General features: G+C 39.3%; 1 protein-coding gene across 2 annotated transcripts in view; it reads left to right on the forward strand.

Annotated features, from left to right (window-relative positions):
- LOC140464325 (dual specificity mitogen-activated protein kinase kinase 6-like) overlaps nucleotides 1–25,826 on the forward strand; it is a 131,831-nt gene that overhangs the window by 37,469 nt on the left and 68,536 nt on the right. For both annotated transcript variants that reach the window (XM_072559263.1, XM_072559264.1), the window contains exons 2-3: nucleotides 20,450–20,519; nucleotides 23,822–23,870. In XM_072559263.1, coding sequence (XP_072415364.1) covers nucleotides 20,450–20,519; nucleotides 23,822–23,870 — 119 coding nt within the window. The remainder of the gene's footprint in view (nucleotides 1–20,449; nucleotides 20,520–23,821; nucleotides 23,871–25,826) is intronic.

The raw sequence follows: 25,826 nt of genomic DNA on the forward strand, positions 1-25,826 counted from the left end.
ATCTAAATATTTCAGGAAGAGTGTGAATAGAGGATAGGGAGATAGCAGTTGTGAATTGTTCATCAGAGTCAATATGGTTGCAGTAGGTTAATTGGCTTCTGTGTTGTAATGCTGTTATAGTTTTGCTGAACTATTTAATCATGAACGTTTCAGTTATTTGTTCTCTGGACTCTCTGAACCATGGAAGTGTTAGGGCTTCAGTGTTCTACATTGAAGAAGGATATAATTACTCTTTAATTCCTGCACTCTATCTCAATTGAAGATTATCTCCCATCCCAGCCTGAATGTGTCAGCGTATTGATGCCAGTTATAGGGCAAGTGTGTACTACACCTTTTATCACTCTAAAATGCATTCTTCACACTTTTTGGCCAGCCTTCCACCTTGCACCTTTTTAAAAACTTGAGCTCGTGACCGAGTAGGTAGGTACGTAGTTTCTTTAAAGTGGACTCTCAAGAAAACAGGGTGGTGAAGATGGCATTTGGCATGCTTACCTTTATTAGTGCATTGAATATGGGAGTTGGGAGGTCATATTGCAGCTGTAAAGGACATTGGTGAGGCCATTCTTAGAATACTGTGTTCAATTCTAGTCTCCTTGCTTATAGGAAATATGTTGTTAAACTTGAAAGTTTTCAGAAAACATTTACAAAGATGTTGCTGGAATTGGCAAGTTTGAGCTATAAGGAGAGGGTGAATAGGCTGGAGCTTTTTTTGTCTGAGCATTGGAAGCTGAAGAGTGACCTTTTATAGAGGTTTATAAAATCATGAGGGTCATGGTCAGGGTGTATAGTCAAGGTCTTTTCCCCAGCATAAGGTAGTCCAAATCTAAAATGCATATGTTAAAGGTGAGAGGGGAAAGATTTAAAAGGCACCTGAAGGGCAATTTTTCAATGCAGAAGGTGGTATGTGTATGGAGCAGTCTGCCAGAAGAGCTAGTGGAAACTGGTACAATTATGACATTTGGGTGTGTACATGAATAGGAAGGGTTTAGAGAGATATGGGCCAAATGCTGACAAATAAGACTAGATCAGTTTAGGATATCTGGTTGGCATGGATGAGTTGAACTGAAGGGTCTGTCTCTTAGCTGTTTCTCTCTGACTGTAACACTCAGCTGCCTGCATTGTAACTTGCACCAAGTCATAGAAATGTCCTGTTCACCAGTTCATCTATCACCCTCTGCATTCACTGAAATACACTGGATCCTGGTCCAGCAAAACCACAGTTTTTGTTTTCAAAAACATTCTCGACTCCTTTTAATGGCCTCCTCTTTCTTATCTCTGTGACCACCTGCAGTGTTGCACCCTCTGACAACATCATGCTCCTTCATCTGTGGTCATTTGTGCATCATCAGTTTTCAGCTCATCATTTCGTCATTGATGATCATATCTTCGGCTGTATAGACCAAACTCTATCAAACTTTCTTTGCATAAATATCTCCCCCTTCTCTCCCTCCTTTTTTTTTTGAAAATGTTCTTTTTAAAAGCAAGAGCTTTGATCAATCTTTCTTCGAATACTTTCTGATGTGTTAACGTTGGCTGGTGGTTCTGTGAAGCTCCTGCAAACATCCTAGCAACTTACATTTGTGGAGTAATTTTGTTGTCCAGAGTCTTAGATTAAGATTTTGTTGGTAAGTTATGACAGTTCCTGACATTTGTAGAAATTTATCTCCGCATGAGGCAGTTTCTTCAAATAAGATGTTCTGTTGAAGGGAATGTATGTTCTTTCAGACAAGATGATTACTCCAAGTAAGCTCCAGGTTGCGGTGTAAATAAAAACAACTGACTTTGTATTTGGAATTGGAACCAGGAAGTAAATTGTGTGCTATGACCTGAATTCCTGCCCCATGGAACACTTCTTCCATACTTCAACACAAGAAGTTGGAATCAATTATCTGTTTTTTGGCCACAGGAAGACCACAGTAACCCATAAATGACAGGAAGAGAGTAGAGTGAAGATGCAATTTATTTTTAAAAAAAAGTGATTAACATCTAATCATTAAGTTAGCCAGTTCTGTAGAAAATGTTATGATATTCAGAGAATATCTGTATAATGTATTGCATGCAATAAATACATTTATAGTAGTCTGAGCTGTGAGTCAGAATACTTCTATTGTTATAAACTGTGTATGAATTGTAATATTTGAATTACTACCCCAATTTTGCTGCTAGCTGTTTGATCTGTCTAATTACTTTGTTTTAGATTAGATTAGATTTCCTACAGTGTGGAAACAGGCCCTTCGGTCCAACAAGTCCACACTGACATTTCAACTATTCAGCATCAATGTAAGCGATGCGGAATATATAATGAACATATTGCTCATTTAAGAGCTTTGGATGTTTGATTTGCATATCCTATTCAGCATGTATATGTTTGCTAAAAAATTCATAATAAAATATAAATATATATTCAATAATACACTTGAAGCTTTTCTCAATAGTTCAGCTGATAGGACTCTTCCACACTGAGCATCTATTGAATAGGTTCTGCTGTGACCCCTGTTTTGTGCAAGTCTCACTGAAGTGAGCTGTCTTCAATTGTGAACCTTTGACACTGAGTATTTCGGTTGTGGGGAATGTCATAATCAACTCAACTTGCATTTGCGTGCGCATGTATAACAATTTAAAATGGGCTTTGTGATGAGTGACGGTCTCCCTCACTCTGGGCCAGAAAATCCTGGTTAAAGTCCAACCTGTCCCAGATGTTTGTCTCAGAGGTGTGTGTGCTGCCACTGAGCCACAGTCCTACCTGCCCTAGAAATGTACCATATTAACATGTCTGAATAGATTTGTTTGTTATTAATTGTTTAAATCAAAGGAATGCTTTTATACAGTACCTTTCACATTCTTGGGATATCCCAGAGCCTGTGAGGTAATTTGAAGTAGAGTCACTGTTGTAGTATAGAAGTTAGTTTGTGCATAGCCAAGTTCTATAAATGACAATATAATAATGACCATATAATCTGTTCTAGAGATATCAATTGCTCGATTTTAAAAATGGTTCACTACACTGTGGAGAGCTCCCCTGTTTTCTTTCAAATTAGTGCCTTTGTATCCATCTAACATGGGCAGCTAAACCCAAGGTTCTATTATACCGATTGAAACGTGGTATCAAGGATAGTTCAGTGCTTGCTTAGTACTGCGCTAAAGTTTCAGCCAGGAAGATGGCATAAGGTTGTAGAATTGAATTTTTTGTACACAACCTTCTGACTCAGAGGTGTGTGTGCTGCAACTGAACCACAGTTGACTCAGTATTTTCTAGCAAGTCACAGCAGCTGAGTTTTCTTCCTTACAGAAGAGGTGCTGAGGCTAGTTGTGGCCTCCTCCACTTCCTACAACTGCAGCCTTCATGACAGCAAGCTGATGCAGCACTGAAGAGGAATTGACCCTACATTTCTTGCACCAGTGTTACCAGCTGTTTTTGTAGTTGCTCACCCTTTGAATATGCTGCAGTCACGGCCGTTTCAAAACTTCTGGACCAAAGAAATAAAATGACTCCCAGCTGGTGCATTGTCATTTCCTGAATGTGCAATTATTGGAGTGATTCTTTTGATTTGTGGTCATCTGTACTTCTACCTCATTAATGTCCTACAGAAAATGGAAGTTACGAATTTGTAAACTGATATGATCAAATGATTTACTTCTCCTGTATAGGATATCTCTTTAAAGACACTGCATTTCATGCTTACTTTGGTTTTTGTTTACTAATTTATGCACATTTTGCAATTTTGATCCTATGCCAAGACTTGGGAACTTCTGAATTTCGTTACTAATGAAACATATTCTTGACTTATTTTGTTATGAACACATAATTTTACGATCTGTGTTTTAGAAATTATGGCCTGCAACTCAGGAGCATTGCAAGATTTTTGCTGTTAGTGGCAAGAGATCTATGGTATAGTGGTAGTGCCCCTACTTGTGAGCCAGGAGACCTGGATTGAAGACCCACCCCATCCCACGTGTCTGTCACAACATGTCCAAACAAGTTGATTTAAAATAAATATGCAGTATACTGCATTTGAGCTCTTGTCTTGCAGTGGTAGTATCAAGTTCAAGTCATACCTGCTCCAGAAGTGTGTAATAACATGTCTGTTGATGTGGAACAGCTTCTCCGAATCTAGTTCATTCTAATTTAGGGCGTGGTTTTCTTCGATTGACGCCTCCATGATTGAATTTTCCCAAGTGTTTTGAGGATTTTAGGGATGAATGTATCTGGTGCTCCTGTGTATTTCAAGTAGTGTGATATACCCATCTGTCCATCTCCACACAAACATAACCTTTGTAACAAGCATGTGTTGCTTTCTACCTGTTAGCCACTGCTGCCTTCTTTCCAGGAGTTCTCCTCGATCTAGACAATTTTGAATATTTATTGACTTAATGCCACAGCCCAGGGATTGATGTTGCTGTCTTTGGCTCTGGTTGGGGTAATTTAAATGGAACCATAGGATTAGATTTAGGAACAAATTGATGCTGAATTTAAAAAATTAATTTCTGCATCACTCTCCACTATAAATGTCAAAATATGTTAAAGATGTGTCCTTTTTAAAAAAAGACTGCTAAAATAGGAAATGTTTGTGTATACATGTTGGCATTTGTAAAGAGACCTGATGTTGATTGCTTTTGTCCAAACTGAAACATGAGCTGCCTTGAGTTGAATGAGAGGGGGGAATGGAGAAATAAACTTTACTTCCTTCAATCAGAGGAAGTAACTGAGTTGAGTAGTCTGAAAACTGCACAACAGAAAAGCAGGAAGCTGTTGGATAATGCACAGATCATCGAAGTCATAATGAAAATCATTAGAAGAAAAGATTTGTGCAGCTGGCTAAAACAGTTGAAAGGCAAGGGAAATACCCAGATGAAGATAAGATAACTGACAAGAAAATGGGGGAATTTGGAGGTAAAAAAGCAAAATCCCACAAAGGCAGGACATGTGTTTATAGCACAGAATGATGAAAGACCAAAAATGATGAGCCCCTCAGCCTTGAAGAGGGGAAAGAATCTGAATAGGTAGGGATTTTGGATAACTTGTTGCTTTGTTATTCAGGCCCCAGTTTATTATTTCCAAATTGTCTATTCCAAAAGAAACTTGCGAGAAAGTTCATTTAGGAAACAGTTTTGACTAAAATCACTGCAAAATGTAACAAAAATTTAGGAACCAAATCAATGCGACTAAGACTAAAAGTCAAATTTCTTAAAGATATAAGTGAAGTGAAACTGAATCCCAAGGTTCGGAGATGAGATGGAAGTAAAATTCTGAGGCTGAAAGTACAACTCTAAGCTGTAGATGCTTAAGCAAGGGAGGACATCTTTTGGCCTGTGTCCACGCTAGAGCAATATAAAACTACTATTCAAGTAAAAGCAAAGTTTTGTGGATGGTGGTGATCTGAAATAAAAAGAGAAAATGCTGGAGAAACTCAGCAGGTCTAAATTAAACTCCACCTGCCACTTCTCAGCCCATTGGCCCATCTGGTCCAGATCCTGTTATAATCTGAGGTAACCCCCTTCGCTGTCCACTACACCTCCAATTTTGGTGTCATCTGCAAACTTATTAACTGTACCTCTTACGCTCGCATCCAAATCATTTATGTAAATGACAAAAAGTAGAGGACCCAGCACCGATCCTTGTGGCACTCCACTGGTCACAGGCTTCCAGTCTGAAAAGCAACCCTCCACCACCACCCTCTGTCTTCTACCTTTTTTTTTGAGCCAGTTCTGTATCCAAATGGCTAGTTCTCCTTGTATTCCATGAGATCTAACCTTACTAATCAGTCTCCCATGGGGAACCTTGTCGAACGCCTTACTGAAGTCCATGTAGATCACATCTACTGCTCTGCACTCATCAATCTTCTTTGTTACTTCTTCAAAAAACTCTATCAAGTTTGTGAGACATGATTTCCCATGCACAAAGCCATGTTGACTATCCCGAATCAGTCCTTGCCTTTCCAAATACTTGTACATCCTGTCCCTCAGGATTCCCTCCAACAACTTGCCCACCACCGAGGTCAGGCTCACTGGTCTATAGTTCTCTGGCTTGTCTTTACCACCCTTCTTAAATAGTGGCACCATGTTTGCCAAGCTGCAGTCTTCAGGCACCTCACCTGTGACTATCGATGATATCGATGAGGCCCAACGATCACTTCTCTCGCTTCCCACAGAGTTCTCGGGTACACCTGATCAGGTCCTGGGGATTTACCAACTTTTAACCGTTTCAAGACATCCAGTACTTCCTCCTCTATAGTCTGGACATTTTGCAAGATGTCACCATCTATTTCCCTACAGTCTATATCTTCCATCTCCTTTTCCACAGTAAATACTGATGCAAAATATTAATTTAGTATCTCCCTCATTTTCTGTGGCTCCACACAAAGGCCGTCTTGCTGATCTTTAAGGGGCCCTATTCTCTCCCTTGTCACCCTTTTGTCCTTCATATATTTGTAAAAACCCTTTGGATTCTCCTTAATTCTATTTGCCAACGCTATCTCTTGTCCCTTTTTTGCCGTCCTGATTTTCCTCTTAAGTATATTCCTACTTCCTTTATATTCTTCTTCTAGGGATTCACTCGATCTATCCTGTCTATACCTGACATATGCTTCCTTCTTTTTCTTAACCAACTGTGCAACATAGATTCAGAGTAGTTGTTAATGATAGGTGTGAATAATGGAAAATAGGTTAACTCTCCCATGCAAACAAAACAATGGAGGTGTAATCAAAATGAAGGACAGTTAATTATCTGAAGCTATGAAATTCCATGTTCAGTCCTGAAGGCTGTAAAGTGCCTAAGGTATTATCCCTCCAGCTAGCATTGGAACCATCTAGGCCTAGGTCAGAAATGTTAGCATGAGAGCAAAGTAATTGAGAAACAAATTTGTAAGGAGACCTCTGTTATCTGTAAGAATAATGGGGCGGGGGCGGGGGTGGGGGATATTTTAATTTTCCAAACCTAGACTAGGACTGCCATACTGTTAAGGGTTTAGATGGAGAGGAATTTGTGTCTACAAGAAGAATTCCTGGTTCAATATGTGAATGTACCTACTCTTGTGAAATAGGACAGGGCAAATGACAGAGATATCAGTGGGGTAGCACTTTTGGGGCTTGCAATCATAATTCCATCCGTTTTAAAATAGTGATGGAAAAGGATAGTCTGTATCTAAAAGTTGAAGTTCTAGATTGGAGGAAAGTCAATCTTGATTGTATTGGGCAAGAACTTTCAAAGGTGATTGAACGCATAATTCATTATAAAGGGATGACTAGAAAATGGGAAGCCTTCTAAAATGAGATAACGAGAGTCCAGAGACAGTATATTCTTATTAGGATGAAAGGCAAAGCTGGTAGGTGTAGGGACTGCTGGATGACAAGAGAAGTCGAGGCTTTGGTCACGAGTAAGAAGGAAGCATAGGTCAGTTATAGACAGCAGAGATCGGGTGAATCCATAGAGTATAAAGGTAATAGGAGTATATTTAAGAGGGAAATCAGCAGGGCAAAAAGGAGGTATGAGATAGCTTTGGCAAATAGGATTAAGGAGAATTCAAAGGGATTCTATAAATACGTTAAGGACAAATGAGTAATTAAGGAGAGAATAGGCTGCCTTGCTGATCTTTTGAGAGGTCCTATGTGTGGAATCGCAGTAGATAGGGGAGATACTACAAATATTTTGCATCAATGTTTACTGTGGAGACTGACATGGAAGATATAGAATGTGAGGAAATAGATGGTTACATCTTAAAATGTCCATATTGCACAGGAGGCGCTGGATACTTTAAAAAGTGTAAAGGTGGATAAATCCCTCAGATCTGATCTGTTGTACCCTAAAACACTGTGGGAAGCTACCCCTTGCTGAGATATTTGGATCATTCCCGGTCACATCTGCGGTCCTGGAAGACTGGAGGTTGGCTGTCGTGATGCTGCTATTTAAGAAAAGTGAGAAGGAAAAGCCAGGGAACCGTAGACATCAGTGCTGGGCAAGTTGTTGGAGGGAATCTTGAGGGACAGGATTTACATGAATTTGGATAGGCAAGAACTGATCAGCGATAGTCAACATAGCTTTATGCGTGGGAAGTCATTTAATTTGATTGAGACTTTTGAAGAAGTAATGAAGAGGATTGGTGCGGTTGGAGCGATGGATGTGATCACTGTGGACACTGATAAAGGGCTTATGCCTGAAATGTCGACTTTCCTGTTCCTCAATGCAGACTGCCTTGCTGTACTTCTCTGACAGCACACTTTTCGACTGTAATCTATATGGACTTTAGTAAGGTGCTCGTCAAGGTTTCTCATGCTTTTCAGAGTGGAGACCTGTGACCAGTGAAGTGCCATAAGGATTGGTGCTGGGTCCACTACTCTTTGACATGTCTATAAATGATTTGGGTATGAACATAGTAAGTTTGCAGATAACACCTGAATTGGAGGTGTAGTGGACAGCCAAGGAGGTTACCTCCGATTACAACTGGATCTTGATCAGATAGGCCAATGGGCCGAGGGTTGGCAGGTCGAGTTTAATTTCAATAAATGTGAGGTGCTGCATTTTGGAAAGGCAAATCAGGGCAGGACTTATACACACAATAGATTGCTGAACAAAGAGATCTTGAGTGCAGGTTCGTAGTTCCTTTGGTAGTGGAGTGGCAGGTAGATAGGATGGTGAAGAAGGTGTTTGGTATGCTATCCTTTATTGGTCAGAGCAGTTTGGAGGTCATTTGGTTAGGCCACTTTTGGAATATTATGTGCAATTCCGATCTTCCTCCTAATGGAAGGATTTTATGTAACTTGAAAGGATTCCGAAAGTACTTAAAAGGATGTTGCCAGGGTTGGAGGATTTGAGCTATAGTGAGAGGCTAAATAGGCTGGAACTGGTTTTCCCTGGAACGTTGGTGGCTGAAGGGTGACCATATTGAGGTTTATGAAATCATGAGGGGCATGGGTAGGATAAATAACCATGTTCTTTTCCTGGGGGTTGGAGAGTCCAGAACTAGGGGGCACAGGTTTAAGGTGAGTGGGGAAAAGATGCAAAAGGGATCTGAGAGGCAATGTTTTCATACACATGCTGGAATGGAATGAGCTGTCAGAGGAAGTGGTGGACGCTGATAAAATTACGACATTTTAAAAGGCATTTGGATCGGTATATGGGCTAAATGCTGGCAAATGGGGCTAGATTTCTATTCGATATCAGGTCAGCATGGACAAGTTGGATCGAAAGGTGTGTTTCCATGCTGTACATGTTTATGATTCGATAGTGTATTAAAATGGCAAGCAACTGGAAAGTCAGGTGATTCTTACAGTAGGGGTGTTCCACAAAGTGGTCACACAGTCTGTTTTGGTCCTGCCTCAAATATGTTAGACTAGATTGAAGGAAGTGTAAGTAAATCACTACTTCACCTGGGAGGTATTTTGGGACTTTGACCTCCTCATTCTTGACTTTCCAAAGTGCGAGTGTTACATCTTGTGTGGTTGTGTGAGTTGGTGCTGTAGGGAGAGGAGTGAGGAGGTATTAGGAATGGAGGAATGAACCAGAGTGCTGCAGAGATAATGGTCTGCCTAATGCAGACAAGGAATTGGAGGGGAAGATGTTTGGTTGTGGCCTCCTGGTGGAGGTGGCAGAAAATGACAAAGACATGTCAGAATCACCCCTGTATGACTGTTTTTGTTCTTCCCAGCCCGATAAGTTCCCTGAGAAGGGGTGCCAATTTAGATTTCACAAACTCTCTATACCAGACAGGTTGAGGGAAAAGTGAAGTCATAATGACTTGAAGCTATGTTGCTGTTCTTTGTTCTTTGACTATCACTGGGTCAAAATCCTAGAACTCTCTCTCCTAACAGCACTGTGGGTGTACCTACAGTACAGCAGTGCAAGAGCTGCCTCCCCACTATCTGCTCAAGGGCAGTTAGAGCTGAGCAGCAAATGCTGGCCTAGCCAATAACCCCTATATCTAATGAAAGAATTTAAAAGAAGGGTATTGTGCCTTTCCTGTTGCTTGTTCTTATTTTGAATATTATTGACAGATATTAGTATATGAAGTATTAGGAGGAGAGGAAGATGAATGATGTGGGTGGGTGGAAAATCACTCTTGTTGTTATGTTGTCACATCCTTGAGATATTTAGGAAGTTGATATTTTCAGGAAAATCATAGATACACCCAAATTAAATAGGCTTGCTATTTTAATTTACATAGTTTGTTTACATAGCAGTTCTTCTTTTATTAAATGTGTTTTGAGAGACGGAATTTTTGGCTTTGATATTAGAATTTCACTATCAATGTGCTTAGATTTGTAAAACTTATGTTCAAATGAAGTTTATTTTAATCAAACGTTGACTTTTTTTCTTTTTTTCTTGAGCAGTCATTGCACAAGTTGGTGAGAATTAGGAATTGCTTTATGCTGATGCTAAACTTGGCAGATAAATCTGATGCCATGGCATAAACTGACCAGAGGTGAGGGTGACTGAGAATTATTGCATGAGACAGTTCTACTGTATGTATGATTCATTCCTGGGTTGGGCCTGGATTTTCTGTGGATGGAATCTCATGTCACGTTTATTTCACATAAACAGTTTACCGTGAGGGTATGCTTCCCATTCTCTTTTCACTTTTTAATGGAATTTGTTTGTGGGTTTGGAGCACATGAATTAAGCTGCCTACTTAAATTGGGGTCTAATTTCAATGTTGTATATGGAGACAAAGTGATAGAAAGAACACACCGTTTTGTTTCCTTCATTTATGCTTTGAACCAAATAGTCTGCACAGAGGCAGCTGCAGTTTTAAAAGTCATGTATACAGACGCATACTGCATACAACTTCCAATGTTCCTTTTCTGTGGAACAATGTGATGGCAAAAACCGACAGTATGGAACGAATGGGTTTCAGAGCAGGGGAAAACTGCTTGAAAACCAAAATTTTGATTGGCTCCTGACCAGGTGAACATAGGGTATGTGGGGAAGAGAGAGGCATTCAGCCTGCAAAGCAAAAGTATGAATAATCTGTCCCCCTCTCCCTCTTGCATTGAGGTGCCCAAAAGTTTTAAGTAACAGTTGTCTTCTAATAATTTATCTGTAAATCCCCTGTTGATGGAGGAATAAAATGCCTACAAAGACAGTCAAAGGTCAAATTCTCAGCCAGTGAATGAAAGAACACATTGGTGTGCAAACACTCTCTTGGCTTGGATTTTCTACTGGTCTATTGGTCGTTATTCCAGCTTAGTTGAGAGGTGCACATTAGGACCTGTGAAATCTCCATTGTAGTGCACTCCAAAGAAATAGCCTTGCAAATTGAAGATTCCTCTGAGCAATACTTCTATGGCTGGAGCTGTCCAAAAGTCTCTGTTTAAATAGGATAATTCAAAGGAGTTTGAAGAAATTTAAATAAAACAGTAACTCTGGGAAAAGTTTGACTATTAAATACATAGTCGAACTCCTGACCAACTATTAAATGGACTCCATTCTTAGTTCAGAACACTCCAAATACACCTTCCTCAGACTACCTACACTCCACAGACTTGCGACCCTCACCTGACCTAAGGTCCCCTTCCTTCACTTTCCCATTCCTCAATTCAATGCACCCCCTACCCAAGGGCTCCCAGGATTAGCATGAATATTCCATTCCTCTGAAAATCCAACCCTTTGCTGTTGACACAAACAGTGAAAAAGGAATTAGAAGAAATCAAAATAGAGCAACTCAACTGCTATGTTCCAGACTGAGTGTTATTGACATGTTTCCCTGATTACCTTTTTCCACTCTCCACTCATAATATTCCACCCTAATATCTTTATCCATTACACATGTCTGATTATGAAGGGAAGAATTTAAAAAGGGGTAGATTAAATTAGAGACAGTTATGTTAGTAATTCATATTTCCTATTTGTCATCTGTTGAAGAAAATTTGTTTGTAATAAACAATTATTTTCTTGTTAAGTACAGACACCTCATGAGTTTTCTTTGAACCTGAGTTAGCCAGTCAAGTAAATACAGAAACCAGGAGGAGGCCTTTTGAAGAGATGTTTTCCTCATTTCAGTCCTAAATTGTGCACTGAGACTGTGTTCTTGATTCTAGATTCTTCAACTCAGCAAAGCATCCTTTCAGTCCTGTTAGAATTTTGTGCTTCAAACATCCTTCTAAACTGTAGTGACTTCAGACCCAATCAAAACAATCGCTTGTGTGCAATAGCCCTGCCACCTCCTGTATTAGCCAAATGAACCCCCACTGTATTGCCACAATGGCATGTATGTCCTTTTTAGGTAAGGTAAAATGCGCATAATACCTAGGTGTAGTTTCACCAAGGCCCTGTATAACTGCAGTAAAACATCCCTGCTTTTGAATGAAGGCCAATATACCAATGCCTTCCTAATTGATTGCTGTGAGCTGCTCCTTTGCACTGATTAGTAAGGACACTTGGATTCCCTTATACATCCACATTTTGAAATATATCCGCATTTAAATAAAACTGTCTTCCTTTTTTGTTATTCAGTCCAAAATGTACAATATGTCGCCACATTGTACTTCGTCTGCCACGCATTTGCCCACTCACCCGACTTGTTTAAATCACCTTTTGAAGTCTCCTTACAGCTTCCTCACAGCTCTTAATCCCACCTGGTTTTGTACTGTCAGTAAACGTGGAGATATTGCATTTGGTTTGTGAATCCAGGTAATTTACATATATTCTGAATAGTTGGGGTCAAAGAACTGATTCTTCCTGTTTCCTACTAGTTGCTACTTGCCTCTCTTTAAAAGACCCATTCATTGCCACTCTATTTTCTGTTAGTCAACTAACTTTTAATCTGTGTCAGTATATTAACCCTTCTCCATGTGCTTTAACCTTGCCCACTAACCTCTTAAGAGAGTTCTTATCAAAAATCTTTCTGAAAATCCAAATACACCACACCCTCTGGCTCTCTTGTCTATTTTACTGGTTCCATCCTCTCAAATCTCCACTACTTTTGTTAAACATGAATAAGGTAAATCAGGAACTTTAGATAGTTTGACTAAATATTTTCAAATATCTCCTTATTCTGGGAAGCATGGACCTTGATTTCCAATGCAGTACCCCAGAGTCAAAATTTGGTGACATTATGCTGGAATATTTTGGAATAAAGATGATTGGGTGTGAAGTTGGTAATAGATAAAGGAATGAAAGGAAATGCCAGATTTTGTACTGAGCAAAAATAAGATTGCACTAGATATTGGTAAAGCCTCCTCCAAGTGTGGACGGCACGGTGGCACAGTGGTTAGCACTGCTGCCTCACAGCGCCTGAGACCCGGGTTCAATTCCCGCCTCAGGCGACTGACTGTGTGGAGTTTGCACGTTCTCCCCGTGTCTGCGTGGGTTTCCTCCGGGTGCTCCGGTTTCCTCCCACAGTCCAAAGATGTGCAGGCCAGGTGAATTGGCCATGTTAAATTGCCCGTAGTGTTAGGTAAGGGGTAAATGTAAATGTAGATGTAGGGGTATGGGTGGGTTACGCTTCGGCGGGGCGGTGTGGACTTGTTGGGCCGAAGGGCCTGTTTCCACACTGTAAGTAATCTAATCTAATCTAATCTAAAAAACAAAAAAGTGCAGGATATCTCTGACAAAAGAAACCACATTTATTATTGCTAAATCAGAAGTAGAATTGCCTGCCAGGGCTAAGAAGATACTTGAAAACTGAGCGCAGCATTTGGGTTTAATAGAGATACTGGAGGGTCTGGGAATTCCAAGTAATGAGAAATGAATTGATTCTGATATGGAGTTAGAGTTAAAGTCATTTGAACATGAAGAATGAAGATACCAGAGTTGGCAGAAAAAAGGTACGAGAGCAGAGGAAAAAAGTCAGGCCATTGGAATTGAAAGGAATGAAAATGGAAGAGAGAAGTCTTGAACTAGAGGTTGCAGGGAGTGCATGAGAGACAAGATATTTAAAACGTAAAATTATGCAGTTAGACAAGGACACCTAAGAAGGCTCGAGAGAAAATTTCCAGTCATAATCTAAAACCCAGTACGTATATATTTAATTATTGTACAGGCCCAACTGTTGTAATATCTCTTGTGTTCAGTTTACTCCCAAGTAATGAGCTTGAGTTAAGGGTTTAATTTCAAAAGTGAAAAGTGACACTTCTTTGACTACCCTCTCCACTCATTTCAGCCCCCACCTAACCACATTTTAAAATTAAGGCTAGGCCAGCATTTATTACCCATCCACGATGCCCTGGAGAAGGTGATGGTAAGGTGCTTTCATGAACCTCTGCAGTTCTTTGAGTTTTAGAGAGTTCCAGCATTTTGACCCACTAAGAGTGAAGAAATGATATAGTAACATTCAGGATAGTTTTTGGCTTGGTGGGGAACTTGTGGATGGTGTTTCCATGCAGAGCTGCCTTTGTTTTACTAGGTCCCAATTTGAAAAGAGCTGTTGAAGAAGGTAAGATAAGTTGCTGCAGTGCGTCTTCCAGATAGTACGCACTGTTGCTACTGATCTCTGGGCCCTGTTTCTCCACCCATACCCACCTGCAATCCATATGATTAGATTAGATTAGATTAGGTTCCCTACAGTGTGGAAACAGGCCCTTCGGCCCAACAAATCCACACTGACCCTCTGAAGAGTAACCCACCCCCTGACTAATTTACCTAACAGCTATGGACAATTTTTAGCATGGCCAATTCACCTGACCTGCGCATCTTTAGATGAAAAAAAGTGTGCAAACTCCACACAGACAGTTGCCCAAGGCTGGAATTAAACCTGGGATCCTGGCACTGTGAGGCAGCAATGCTAACCATTGAGCCACTGCACCGCCCTGTACCTATGTTGTAGGTACATCCACTGTGAGGTTAGGAAATTGTAGGAATTTCACCAGGGACAGTGAATGAATAGAGATATATTTCAGAGTCAGAATGGTGAGTAGTTTGGAGCAGAACCTATAGGTTTTGATTGTTCCTGTGTTTACTGTCTTGGGCAGTTGCCTGACTAGTGTCTGGGGAGCAGGAAATTCAATGTTTCAGGCAAAAGCCCTTCATCAGGAATTTCTGATGAAGGGTTTTTGCCCAAAACGTCGAATTTCCTACTCCTCGGATGCTGCCTGACCTGCTGTCCTTTTCCAGCACCACTCTAATCTAGACTCTAATCTCCAGTGTCTGTAGTACCCACTTCCACCTGACTAGTCTCTGGGCCATCTCTTCAAATTTTGGCACAAGTCCATTGACATTAGTGAGGAAGACTATGCAGTGTTGGTTGCGTGTGATGTGTCCTTGCTTTTCATGCGTAGGTTCATGGTGATTGGTCCATTTTTGTTCCAATTCACATTGTCTTTTATTGATTTGATTCAAACTGAGTGACATGCTAGGTCTTTGTGAATAACGTCAGGAATTAATCATCAACCAGTGCTTTTGGAGTCCTATCTAGGCCAGACCAGATAAAAGTTTCTCCCCTTGAAGAATATTAATAAACCAGATTTTTTAAAAAATGGAAGTACAGTAATTTAATGATCATTTGTTAATAATACTTTATTGTTTAAATTCTTTCAGTTGCTATGGTAAAGTTTGAACTTGTGATTCTGGAGTATTAGTCTGGGTCTCTGGATTACAAGGAGGAGAAAGTGAGGACTGCAGATGCTGGAGATCTGAGCTGAAAATGTGTTTCTCTCTTCTGCGGATACGTTAGAGGCCGGGTGTCTCTGGAGAAGGAGCACGCGGCGTCCACCAACACCCTGGAGTTGTTCAGGGAGAGGTGGGCGCCGCAGGGAGTGGAGTGCATTATTTCCCTGTCCAACTCTATTTTGATTTAGTCCCTACCCTCCCCTTCACTGTTTTGATCACACAGCATTGCCCTTTTGATGTGAAGGGCAGTGCGTGTCACTGGCCACTCGGGTGTTTTCCTATCTTCCTGGTGGTGGAAATGGAATAAAGATTCGTGCATTTTGTGTCTCTCACTGTGTTTCACACCTGCACATACACACCATGGGTGCTGGGGAAAAATAAGCACGACCGCAGTTAGGTGGTCGTGTGGGGGAAGAGAAAAAAACGGAAAATAAAGAAAATGTGTTGCTGGAAAAGCGCAGTAGGTCAGGCAGCATCCAAGGAGCAGGAGAATCGACGTTTAGGGCATAAGCCCTTCTTCAGGAAACGTCAATTCTCCTGCTTCTTGGATGCTGCCTGACCTGCTGCACTTTTCCAGCAACACATTTTTCATTTCTGGATTACAAGTCTGGTAACTTTACCAATATGCGACTAATTGAGGCACTTTGGAGCATTAATTGGCCTTGCATAGTCCTTGATGTTGAAATTGTGTTGATGTTAACATTGGTAAAATATTCTAGTCCCCAGTGCATCCTCCATCTAATGACTGTAAAGTAGTTTCAGTAAATAATTACATATTTAAAACAAGCAGCATTTTTATTTTTGAATTTACATAGTGTTCTGTGTTATATTGTAGTAAATTCTCCAAAAGAGCTATCTGTTAACTGAGTAAGATAGGATTTCATAATTGTAATGCTGCTTGTGAAGGTATCAACATTTTTTTTATTATTTTATCTGGAAGATAATCACAAATTTCCTATCAGGTGCCAATGACTGAAGTATGACTCATTTGGAACGGGGCGAAGAAGCAACGTCATTCCAGATAATAAGCTCTGAGTAATGCTGTATTGCTGTAGAGAATGTGGGAAGAATATGTTTTACTTTTTATGTAATCACAATTATATCATAACTGTGGCAAGAGGGGCAAGTCATGTTCAAATGCTGGAAACTTTAATTCCCATTTTACAAAGTGGTCGTTACAGAAGCAAACAAATAGTCTTCGGCTATTCGGTACCTTGAGCCTGTTCCAACATTGTTTAATCATAAATTAATCCAAGTTTTGTTGTTTGCCTAGGATTCTATAATCATTAATACCCTTATCAAACATAATTTCAAAACAGTGGCTGACCTTTCAGTCAGCCCCAAGCTTTAGCTTTTGGAGAAGAGATTTCCAGCTTTCCACTATTGGTTTTGTTTGTGGAATTGAGTTCTGACCTTGCCTTGAATAGCCTGGGTCCCTTGTTCTCTCCATATTGACTTTTGGAAATAGTCTGTATCTACACCGAAGTGAGGATTGCAGATGCTGGAGGAATGCCCAAATGTCGACTTTCCTGCTCCTTGGATGCTGCCTGGCCTGCTGTACTTTTCCAGCACCACTCTAATCTTGACAATAGTCTCTATCTGTTTACTTCATCAATTCCTTTAATTACCTTTTATTATCTGGTTTAGATGCTTAACATTGGGCAAAAGGTCTCCATCAGATATCAATTTGTTCTTGCAAACCATATGAAGAAATTATTCAATTGAAATGTAGCCTCAAAAATAATCTCCAGGAACTGTCAAAATCGAAGTAATTTTGAATCCTGCTCCAAAGCTTTTTCAGCAACTGAGGTACAAGTCAAAGTTTGATAGAGCACTGTTCGCTTGCTTGGAACAAGAAGCCCCAAGAAGCCAACATAATCTAGGACAATGCAACCCATTTATCATCGATAATATTCATCCGTCCGTCCATCCATCATTACAATGTGGTCTGTCTACAATATACACTGTAGCAACGTGCCAAGATTGTAGCTCTATTTCCTAAAAGTGACAGTGTCTATGGCGGGGAGTAAGAGCAATGGGAGCACCATCTTCTGGAAATCCCATCCAAGGCATGCAACAACCCAAATAGGAAACCTATTACCATTCCATCATTGACACTGCATTAGAATCCTGGAACTGCGTTGCCCAACAGCGCTGTCAGATTACCCTAATAGCAGATCTTTCCTTTAATCTCCAATATTCCAGGAAATTACAGGTCTAGACTATACAGTTTGTCGTAATTTCCCTCTTAGCCCTAAAACCATTCTACCAAGTGTAACAAGAAGGTTAATATTTGCTTTCTTTTGCAGATCTCGTATGTGTCCTCTCTCTACTTCTCTTTCTAAATTCATTTCATTTATCCACTCACTATGGGCGCCATGGTGGCTCAGTGGCTAGTATTGCTACCTCACGGTGCTAGGGACCTAAGGTCGAGGTGACAGCCTTAGGTGACCTTTTGCTTGGAATTTTCAAGTTCTCCCTGTGTCTGCATGGGTTTCTGCCAAGTGCTCTGGTTTCCTCCCATAGTACAAAGATGTGCGGGTTAGGTATATTGACTATGCTAAATTGTCCTTAGTGTCTCAGGATGTGCAGGCTAGGTGGATTAGCTATGGAAATTGAAGTGTTACATGGATAGGATAGATGGTAAGATTTGGGTAGAATGGTCTTCAGAGGGTCAGTGAAGACTTGATGGGCCAACCAGCTTCTTGCCACGCTGTAGGGATTCTGTGATTCTAAGTTTTCTGTAATAGTAATGTGAATGAGATTAAGAACATTTTTAACCAGAACTTTTAAAATATCCTTTATATGGATACACAGGAAGTACTGCATAAAAAGAAAACCGCATGGATTATCCAGACTTTATTGCTTGTCAATTACCACTGTTTTTGTAGTAGTTGACTGTACCTTGCTGTTTTAATTTCTTTTAAAAAAATATGTAGAGCATTAGCTGTATAGTTAAATGTTGCAGTGTTTTTCTACTTTGCTGCCTTCCTCAGTTGTAACTGCAACCCCTCTTGCCATGCCCATATTTTGGGACATTCAACTTGGGCAAGTAAAGACATGTCACCGATCTATTTAGATCTTAAATAGAGCCAAAACTAGTACAAGTGGGTAGGAGGTAGATCAGTATTTGGGAAACAAACAACTGGAGATATTTCTGACATTATATCTGTAAGAAATAAATCACTGTACTTGTACCATGTTCTGTTTTTAATTGAATATTTTTCTTCTTGTCCCCATTCTATGCTACAAATTTTGTAAATGTAAGGAAGAGCAGTTCATTTCTCACTGTGTCCAGTTCAATATTTATCTCTCAACCAATATTGCTTTGACAAGAAAATTATTTGGTCGTGATCACGTGTCTTTGGGAGTTTGAGATGTTCACATTGGCTGCTATGTTTGTTTCATATTACAAAACATTGTGGAGCATCTTGAGGTCATGAAAAACACTAAAGAAATGCAGGCTTTCACCTTTATAGTAGGAATTGGCAGGTTGGGAAATGCAGTTGCTCTTCTCTTTGTTGAGACAGAAAACTAAAGTGAAGGTGGTTAATTAGCCTGAATACTCCAGTTTAGAATCTAACAATTTTTCTACAGCAAAAATATTGGTTATTATCAATAAACATGATTTAATATTGTAGATCAGTGTAATGCACACTACTCTTTTCATATTTTGATTATGTGGTGAAGTGGTGGAATTATTGTGAAATCATTTGGTGCTGAGATAATTTGGGGCGCTGTATGTATTGTTGACTGCAAATGTTTCCTTTATAGTTTGGTGTTTCTACTGTGCTAAAACGGTTGTATTGTTGAGTAATTTCCAATTGGCTGTATAAATATTACAGGAAGGTAAGGTCTTAGCATTTTTAAAAGTGAGTAGACAATTTCACCTGAAATGACTTGGAGTTGAGGATGGAACTACTGTACTCCGTTTATGTACTTATGGTATCCAATAAAATGTGACGCATTTTGCTTTGGCCAAATCCACTTCTCAATTTCTGTTAATAGCTTTTGTTTATATTCCTTTTCACAGATTGGAGATTTCTATATTCCAATTAGTGATGTCACTTTAAATGGTCACAATTTCTTTTGCACATCTCTTCTGAAGTTACTGTGGGCCATGGTTACACAGGCCAACAGCACCCAGATTTTTGGAAGTGTTAGTCTCCTTAGGTTTGTAAGCACTGAGTGTCAACAGAACTGTTTGTATTTTATCACAGTCAAACCTAAACATATACATTTTTCCACTTTCCATGCTTGACTGGTATCCAGTGGCTATTTATTATTCCTTCCCACTTGTGTTTTCAGTCCTTTCCCCTGCTTCCTAATCCAGAGCACAGAGATCAGTTGTAGCACTCAAGTATTGCCATGACCTGATAACTACTAATTTGGTACAGACCGGGTTTAAATGCAATATTGGTCTGTATTATAGGCAGATAGCCCAGTGTGTTAGATATCATTTTCTGAGATGAAGTATGAAATTGACACATTAGTTGCAGACAAATGTCTTGTTAGTGGAATTGTGCATGAGGCCAAAGTAAGTGCTGTAGATGGAAGTCTGTTGTCTACTTGCATGTAGAATGTAATCCTTGTGTTAATTGATGTCACCAAGAAATGGCATGTAAATAAGCAAAGGGAAAACCAAGCTTCTGTGAAGGAAGCAACAAAAACTGCTGTTGGAGCGATACTGGTTATTTTCCAATAGATTTCAATCAAAGCATTAAAGGATATACTCGTGGGATGGCCAAGGCTGCAGGAAAGCGATGGGATACAAAGAAGGGTAATGTGGATCATGGTTAAATTTGTTAATGTATTGTGATATAATAAACAAAGTAATTTGCAAGTAAAACAAAATTCAGGGGGAAGCTAAACTAATTTGATCTCTGATATTTTGTTTTGTTTGTTTTACAGGAAAAGTGAAGAAAAAACCTAACTTAAAGATCTCTGAAGATGTCTTCAATCAGCCAGTTACAAGCCCAACGTAAGGAAATCTTTTCGTAAAAAGGAGCCACATTTTTGCATTCCCATGCACGTGCATTTAGAGTGCCAAACATTCCTTCTAATGGCTTTGTAGAGAAAGATACTGCTTAGCAGAGAATTAGGCCATGCTGATTAGAAGTTGTAGGACTGGTGTTTGTGTTTATGGGTGTGTGAGAAGCCCATAGTGCTTTTGGGATAGCTGTTGAGAAAAAGATCAGCAAGGGCTTCTATTTCTACTTGTTCTCTTGTGATCCTTAAAAGAATCTGCATGGATATAATAATAGGATTGCATTTGTGAGATACCTGCTAGCACTTGTCCAGGAATAATGGACACTGTTTAAAATGCTGGATGGCTGACAGCACCTATGCAAACACTAACTGCAATAGTCAGCACCTATGCAAGAGAAGAAAAGAGAGACCCGACTAGGAGTGGATGCTGATTGAATTAAAAGTTATGAGGATAAGGCTTAATTTGTTTATGCCAGGTATATTATCAAGAAGGCTTTGTTCATTTTGCAATTTGTTTCCTATTGTTTTATATCCTGCATAAGAAGATTTAATGCACATTTATTTTTGCTGAGGTTGTCATTTAAAAGTTGTAAAAACTTTCAGTCTTAAAGAGAATAATATTTGAAACCACAAGACAATGGTTTCTAAATTCATGCAAACCATGGGAGTCTGTACTTTGAAGCACTTTCACAGCTGGAATAAATGTTTTGGATAGAATAAATCTATGAATATGTGTTTTACTATTGATATTTTGAACTATTTGCTCAAGAACGTTTATACTTAAATTTTTTGCTTGAATTTTGACCCCTGTTCTAAAGGCTGACGTTTTTGTATAATTCCACTGACATCAACTGCTTTCTAGCACCTTGTCCTAGTGGGCAATCAAGTGTGAAGCTAGACAGTACAATGGCTCAGTCTTTGGGTGGAAATGCCATCATGCCAGTGTCTGATCCTGTGTTTTCTTAGTTTTGACATGTGTGCGCAAGCATTTTGCAAAATTTTTAACAAATGAGTTATTGAATGCTTTGATTACAGCGGTGCTGGGACAGCACGGCAGCATCCAAGGAGCAGGAACACCTTGGTCATTTCTCTCTTCACAGAGAGAACAGAAGTTGATTTTTATTTGCTTACCATGGCTCCAGCAAAAATCAGATAACCAAACATAGACTAGAAATTGGAGAATGCTTCAAAGACCTATGGTTTGGTGTTACACTGGCAAGTCACCTTTTTACCAATCCTTAGAATCATAGAATTCCTACATAAGCAGGCCATTTGGCTCATTGTGTTCTCACCAACATTCTGCATCCCAACCGACCCACCCCATCCCTGTAACCGCACATTTCCCATGGCTAACCCACCTAGCCTGCATATCTTTGGACTGTGGGAGGAAATTGGAGCACATGGAGGAAACCTACACAGATACTGGGAGGATGTGCGAACTGCACACTGATAGTCACCTGAGGATGGAATTGAATCCAGATCCCTGATACTGTGAGACGGCAGTTCTAATTGCTGAACCATCACGCTGCATTGCAGTCAATGGCTATATGTTTTCTGACTTGTTTTAGCTTTTAGAGGCTGTCTTCTGGATGATAGCAGTTGAATTTTGCTATGTAGCTTTGCATTTCACGACCAATGGTGGATTGTCAACAAAATTTAAATACTAGACCATGGGTACTTGTTAAATTACAAATAAGTTCTGACAGTCAAAAGTAATTTTTCAGTAAAATTAACTGGAGTTCTGGTTTGTTTGATATTTATGTTTTTTTAAAAAAGAAGTTGGTTTGTTGAGGTGATGCAAGCTGCTCAAATTGAGGGAAACGTAGATAATTTGATACCTCATCAGAGAAAAATAATAAAAACTATTTGTTGCTAATCTTTTGGTCTCTTTTTCAAGTTGTGTATAATTTTAGTTGAAGTGGTCACACAACAAATTTATTCAAAATATTTAAGATAGCATGCTGACGATATGAATCCTTTTTTATTCCCTTCTGCAGAAGGAGTTGGTAGTTGGTTGTTGCTGAGTTAGGTTCAATGGCATCTGCAGAATTTGGTATCTTTCCTAAGTTTTTTTAAAAATAATTTATATGTAATTAATGATGGTGACTGTAGTCACTGTTTGATTGTGAGAGTATCACAAGTTGAACCAAGTTAACTGGCTCCCTGCCCACCTGTAGGCCAACATAGTTTTCCTTTTTGAGTATATATCCTCTTTTGAGTAGATTCAGATGCAACTTTCAATCACTCCTTTTGAGAATTGCAGTCAAGGTCATGTGGTTGTTTAAAATATTTGTTTTCATCTATCCGGTCTATTTCAATGCTGTACATCTCTGACTCTATGACTTTCTTTTGCCAGAATCGTCTCATATTGCCATCTGTTAGAAGACCACTCATGTATAAGCAATTACAAATCTGCCTTTGAGTTAAACCTCATGCTCAAACTTGTAGTATTCATTTTTCCTGTAGAATGTTTATACTTCTCCGATCGTATGACTTTTATTTAGTGGTATTTTTAAGAAACCAAGATAACACACTACTTTTAAGGAAAATTTGCAGGTTCTTTAGACCATGTATGACACGTAGAAACTATTCCCATTTTAGACCCCTTTGAAATTGCTTAGACTGCTTAGATTATGCCTGGAATTTGGATTTGAGGACATTGTATTAGATATTGTTTAATAGAGACACTATATCTATTAAAGCAGTTCCAGCAGGTAGTGAGCTATGGCTCGGTTTTCTGACTCAGTAGCACAGGGTACAGCCTAGGAAGAAATATGTCTAGTTGTGGGCAATATTATTTTCTTGGCAAAGCTGCGTATATGTACTTCTTTCTTTAATAAAAACAGAAATTGCTGGAGAAACTCAGCAGATCTGGCAACATCTGTGGAGTGAGGAACAGAATTAATGTTTCATGTCTAGTGACGTTTCAGAAGAGGGTCAAGCCTGCTGAGTTCCTCCAGCAATTTCTGTTTTTGTTTTAGATTTCCAGCATCTGCAGTTGTTTTAATTCTTTGCCTCCCTTGCCATGATTTCTATTCCTTTTTGATTCTACTAAGTTCCTCTTTAAGGTATGTTTTTGTTTGTACACAGAATATTCTGTATCTGTAAAAAAAAAAATTGATCAAAAAATATTTCAGGTCTGTATCTTTGTTTCTTAAATTTTTATGATGCTTTTCTTACATTTTCTCTTAAACATGTTGGTGCCCACAAACTAATAGTGGTGTCACTGTTTTTGTATCCTTACTTCATTTTATTGAGAAATTGAGTACACTTTTATTCAAATCTATTTTCCAGGCCACCCCGAGATCTGGATTCAAAAGCTTGCATTACAATTGGAGATCAAGTAAGTATTTATTTGTTATTTTACATTTTTAGATCGTTTCTGTTACCCAAATATATTTCCTTGCTGCTCTATTGTCCTGTTGAAATACAATATTTGAGATGGTTTACTAACTATATCTTTATTTTAACCTGAGATAGCAGGATTTCGCTAAGTCAGCATGGGTTTGAAACTAAATGTATACATTTTATAAAAGTTCAACTAATTTGGTACCCTTTTTAAATTATTCTCAAAGTGTCAGCAAGATGAAATATTTGCTCAGTAGTACAAATCCTGAGTGTTGCTTGAAAAAAAAGAGGACCTGTTGAGGTTTATTGTCTTGCACTCATCAGGCCAGATGGAAGAATGCTGAACTTCAAAGGGCGTAACAATTAATACTGCATGAGAAATAATGCTGATTGGTTGGTTATGTATAGGCCTTTTTGTCCCAGCAGCTAGTAAATCATAGCAGATTTTTGTTTGTTTGCTATTTGTTTGCAATAGGCAGTACACTAACTGTATTCAAATAGCTTGTGCTTGCAAAACTCCAAATGCAATGTCTAAGATTAGATGTTATTCCATATTGGACAGCACTCACTAGACAATCCAAAGTGCCCACTTTAATCAGTCATTTTTGCAATGTGGCTCACTTAGATCTACAAGAAGCTGCATTCTTTCATATGCAGGGATCTGTCCTCTGCATTAAAAAAATATACCTGGGCATTAAACTGGATTGTGGGGGTCCATAGTTCCCTGCTGCCATGTTCAGAGTTAACCTGTCCACTGGTCTTTCATCATGCAGTATAAATTGTTGCTACTTTTGAAAGTTGGTGTTCTTGGATCTGTGCTGGTGCTTTGACAGCATGTCTCTTTGTCTGAAATATAGCTTAAAAAAATTTATATGCTCTGTTGAGATAACTTTGGAGTTTCTTCATTCCAGAAATCTGAGTGTTGCTAATTTTTGATGAAGATGTTTGCCCTCGTGAGTGGATTTTAAAGATCTCGTGGCACTATTTGGGGGGAAAGAGCATCTAAGTTCTTAGTTTTAGGTAATACAGGTGCACAATCCTTCATCCAAAATGTTTGGGACCAGCTGGTTTTTGAATATCAGAGTATGTGACAGTTTGGTGAAATTTTACTGAACAGCAGACTCACTGGGAGTAAAATAGGCCTTGAAACAGAATCAAGGCCTGCCAGTGCTGAACCACACATCTGAGTGACGTGCATTGAGTGGTTGTCATCTTGAGTTAACTGTTTGTATGCCAAGCAACCTTGTTAATGAGAAAAAAAACTTCACAAAATGACCTTGGGACTTTGGAGATTGTTTGGACTTGGAAATTTTGGATAAAGGATTGTGTACCCATATTTGGCTTCAACCAAAATCACTAAAACAGACTATCTGATCATTTTCCCATTACAGTTTATGCAAATTGGCTACTATGTTTCCTGCATTGTAATAGTAACTGTTTCACAATTACTGCATTGGCTTTAATCTAGTTTTGGATATCCTGAGGTTGTTGTTAACACAAAGGAATCATTTTTTTCTTGAATGAAAATAAAAACTCTTGGCGAAACTCAGCAGGTCTGGCAGCATTTGTGGGGAGAAAGCGGAGTTAACGTTTCGAATCCTGTGACTCTTGAGAAGAAAATGAAGAGTTACCAGACTTGAAATATTAACTCTGCCTTCTCCCCACAGATGGTGCCAGACCTCCTGAGTTTCTCCAACAGTTTCTGATTTTAATTCAGATCTCCAGCATCCACTATTCATTTTGTTTTATTTCTATGATTTTTCTTGGGTTTGGTTTGCCTGCTGGTGATGTACATTGTATAGCATGTAGAAAATATTTGGCAAGTGCTTGAAGCAGGGAAGTGGTATGTTGGTAAAGAATGATAAAGATGGTAATGAGCTAATGCTTCTCATTGAATTACTTGATGGAACATGTGGATTCACATTACACGACTAAATTAGGCTGTATTAGA

The sequence above is a fragment of the Chiloscyllium punctatum genome, chromosome 40 (assembly GCF_047496795.1).
Source record: "Chiloscyllium punctatum isolate Juve2018m chromosome 40, sChiPun1.3, whole genome shotgun sequence".
NCBI lineage: Eukaryota > Metazoa > Chordata > Chondrichthyes > Orectolobiformes > Hemiscylliidae > Chiloscyllium > Chiloscyllium punctatum.